The following is a 3,613-nucleotide window of genomic DNA, read 5'->3' on the forward strand; positions in this document are numbered from 1 at the left end:
CCCCCCCCGCGCAAGTAGAAACTATGCGCAAAATAAGAGGAGAAGAGAAAAGGAACAAGTAAATCAAGAAAAATTTGCAATAAAAATTAAATCCTAGCTGCATAGTAGTTGAACTCTTATGACCAAGTCTTCTTGCCACAAAGAACATGTGCCTATATATGGGATGTCCAATACAAATAGCAGGATATAAACGTTCACAAGAAAAAATTAGCCCTGAAACTTCATCGCTGAGCCTAAACAAGTCCTTTTCATCCAGACCTTCAAGGTGTTAAATAGAGGTTTGTGGCATGCCCATATAATGCAACTACTGGCAACAGGTGGTAAATCTATTTTTAATTTATCTCACACATGAGCAAACTCCGAAGCCCCGGAACCAGAGAGAATTTTCTGAAACGTTTGATGTTGTATTACTATCATTGATATACCTACAAACATAAATTAAGAAACTCAACGGATGACCAAAATAGGTTTAGTAAATAAGCAACAAGTCTGATCAGCCTTGTTTGCTCAGCATAGGAGTCAGAAACTTGCTCCTATTAAACCTAGCCTCATTAGAAGCGGCACTGCAAGGATGATCTATCTTCAATTTACTGGTTTACCTGATATTTAGTCAGTTACTGGTATTCCAAATTATCACCTAGGGAAAGGGAAATCTTACATACTTCACTCGGAAACATAATAGAAGTCTCATTGTGGTACCCACATTATTTAGTTACCTGCTCAAGTGATTCCGAGGCTGGAAAAAGTGTCGCCATCCTACTTCATTTCATGGAATGTCTTTGATGCTCCACTTGATGAAGCTGCGACGACAACTGAAGCAAATCAATAGTGGTACCATCTTCACAAGAAAGTAGATTCTTGGTGTTCACATAATCTGATCCTTGAAGACTTCCACAATTGTTTCTTAGTACGTGTTCCAATTGACCCTCTGCAGAAATTACTTCAGATAAATTATAAATAGTGGACACTGTACTTGTTGAACCCTTTGGGCTAGCTCCTGGGAAACATTCAGATGTCTGTGTCATGTTGTAATGGTTGTAACTGCGAGGTGTAATAAGGTGGTGAGCACTAGGAGGAACTACAGATGAATAATTTGACGAGTCCTGTGATTGAGATGACAGAAGAGAGAGAGCACAGCCAGAGTTTGATATCCCTTGAAAAGGATAGTCCGAGTCCATAACATTCAAGACTTCGCTCCCTATTGAGGTGCTGTGGAACAGAGAGCGGGAAACAAAATCTGAGCCTCCAATGTCATTCAGATATGAGTTGCTACTTTCATTATTTTTGCTTCTAGTTATAGTTGTTGTTCCTTCATCATGGAGAGCTGGACAGTGTTTGTCAGTATGGTATGAAGTGAAAAGGGGTCTAGGTTGCGAGTGTTTATTTGTTAAAGGCATGGTGAGTTCAGGACTGTAATCAGAACAATGTTCGACCTTTACATTCTTATACCAGTCATGCATATCATGTTTTGGTTGATGAAGAAGACTGCCGCCAAGTATATCCTGGCAAATGAAGGAGGATGTCACAAAGGAGCTACCTTGAAACCTCGTACCTGCAGAACCTAAAGAGTGTTACCAAAACAGCATATACTTTTCCCCAAAATGTGTCACAGAAGTAAGCACTGAAGCCTGGTTGACCAAATTTTCCTTTGAAACACAAGAGTACCAAAGTATTACCAATGGTAAGAGGTGGGAAACAAATCAACGAAATACAAATGATACATAATAGTACAGATATCTGAAGGGACGCATCCTGGTCTCTATGCAGCTATGCACTACTAGTTCCCCATTTTCCTTCAGATCCAAACCTCAATGACAATTCCCTTTACGCATTAAACAAGTGATGCAGAGGAATCCATAGAAGCACCTTAGCCCTATAGATAATTACTCATACCTTGTTCACATTTTTACCTATTTTAAAACATAAAAAGACAACAAACTATTATGCATATAATTATGATGTCAAGAACATGCCTTATCGAGATAGTTCAACATTTTCCGTTACAAGAAGCATGTAATTCTAGGAAGCAATTGCTGGTAAGAAAAGCTATTGATCAGGATATTATGACTGGATGCATCATCTGAGACATTGAATGCAACAAGGTAAACCTGTAAAATCCTAATAGTCAAGCATCTTCCTAGAGAGAGGGAGATAAGATGTATTTTTTTTTTTACCAGAATATGGTTGGAAGTGCTTTCCTGCTCTGCCAGAGTGCAGACCAGTGTGAGGCTTCCTTCTCCGCTCATTATGACCAGCAAGACGTTTGCGGCAGCTGCGTTTTCCATCATCAAATTCAGCTAGCAAATGGAACCTACAAGTTGAGAACCAATAATTATATCCATTATAAATAGCCACAGAACATAAATATTTTGACTTAAAAGAGAAGAAGAGATTAACCTGCTACATTGCTGACAAAACCTCTGTTCAATGCCATTTACAATGACCTTAGCAGTCTTTGAGTGAATCTCACATACTTTATGCCTCTTGTGGTAGTCCTTGCAGGAAGTTAAATCCTTTCCACAACCTTGAACTTGGCAAAATGAGGTCAAACCACCAGCTCTATTTCTCTTAGTTGAAGACAAACTGAAATTCTTCACATCCAGAAATCTTCCTCTACCGAGCTTCAAATCAATAAATGATGAACTTGAGTGCTTGGAACTAGACTCATCTTCCCCACCAAAAGCATCTCTAATTTGAGAACCCACTTTTACTCCTTGTTGACTCCAGCTGCATGGGGTTATTCCATCATCAACAGAAACAGATTCCTCAGACACAAAACCCTTACCCCCAGAGACATAGCTCCAAGACTCCATTTTTATTTTTATTTTTCAAATTTGAATTTTTTTTTCAACTCCGATCCATATAATCCACAAAACCCGTGAACAACATTCACAAATAAACTACCATATTTTGCAGCTGTAAAGAAAATTCAACAACTTTTTCAAGATTGTTGAAAAAGAAAGTAGTGTACAAGTTAAATACGTGCCTCCTTATTGGAAGCAAAGCAAGTATGGAAGGATAGCTATAGTTAGTGAGAAAAAAAGTGGTCCACTTACTAAAAATACAAAATAGAAAGCTGCCAAACTCATAGTTATTAATGTTGATGTAGAAAAGAGAGGGTTGGGAGAGTGGGGTTACCACAAATTATGAGGTGATTTGTAGCTCATGAAGAGACCACTCAAGGAAAAACCATAAAAGTGTAGCCCCAAGAGTGGGTGAGTCTTGCTTTTGCTACTTTCCTTACCAATGAGGATAACTCCAATTTCTACAAAAAAAAAAAAAAAATACATCTAAACTAACTTTTTTTTAGTTTCATATCTAAACTATTGAGAGAGTCAGTTTCAAACTAAACAATTTTTTTTTAGTTTAAGAAACACAATCTAGTGATGTGCGTAATGCACTCTCTGTTTTATTTGAAAAAATAACACATCATATTTCACATGTATAAAAAATTTCACCTCAAAAATTAAATAATAAACTATTAATATTAATTAAAAAAATTAAACTAAGGTATTACTATCAATAATTTTTTTTTAAAAAAAAAAAAATTTAAATTATTTTTTTACCCCACTCCACCACCTCCTCGTGTAACAAAATCTTTTTATAAAATATT

At 36.8% G+C, this 3,613-nt stretch overlaps 1 protein-coding gene across 3 annotated transcripts in view; it reads right to left on the reverse strand.

The window, feature by feature from the left end:
* The window catches only part of LOC107005645 (squamosa promoter-binding-like protein 6), a 4,428-nt gene extending 1,244 nt beyond the window's left edge, over window positions 1–3,184 (reverse strand). Inside the window, exons 1-4 of one of the 3 annotated variants that reach the window (XM_015204287.2) lie at window positions 2,398–3,184; window positions 2,175–2,311; window positions 717–1,552; window positions 60–425 (exon numbers count right to left, since the gene is read on the reverse strand). In XM_015204287.2, coding sequence (XP_015059773.1) covers window positions 762–1,552; window positions 2,175–2,311; window positions 2,398–2,813 — 1,344 coding nt within the window. In that variant the 5' untranslated portion in view covers window positions 2,814–3,184 and the 3' untranslated portion in view covers window positions 60–425; window positions 717–761. Of the gene's footprint in view, window positions 1–59; window positions 426–716; window positions 1,553–2,174; window positions 2,312–2,397 lie in introns of those variants that run through there. The other 2 variants (XM_015204288.2, XM_015204286.2) reach the window with 2 other exon arrangements.
* Window positions 3,185–3,613: the final 429 nt, after the last annotated feature.

Source organism: Solanum pennellii, chromosome 12 (genome assembly GCF_001406875.1).
Source record: "Solanum pennellii chromosome 12, SPENNV200".
NCBI lineage: Eukaryota > Viridiplantae > Streptophyta > Magnoliopsida > Solanales > Solanaceae > Solanum > Solanum pennellii.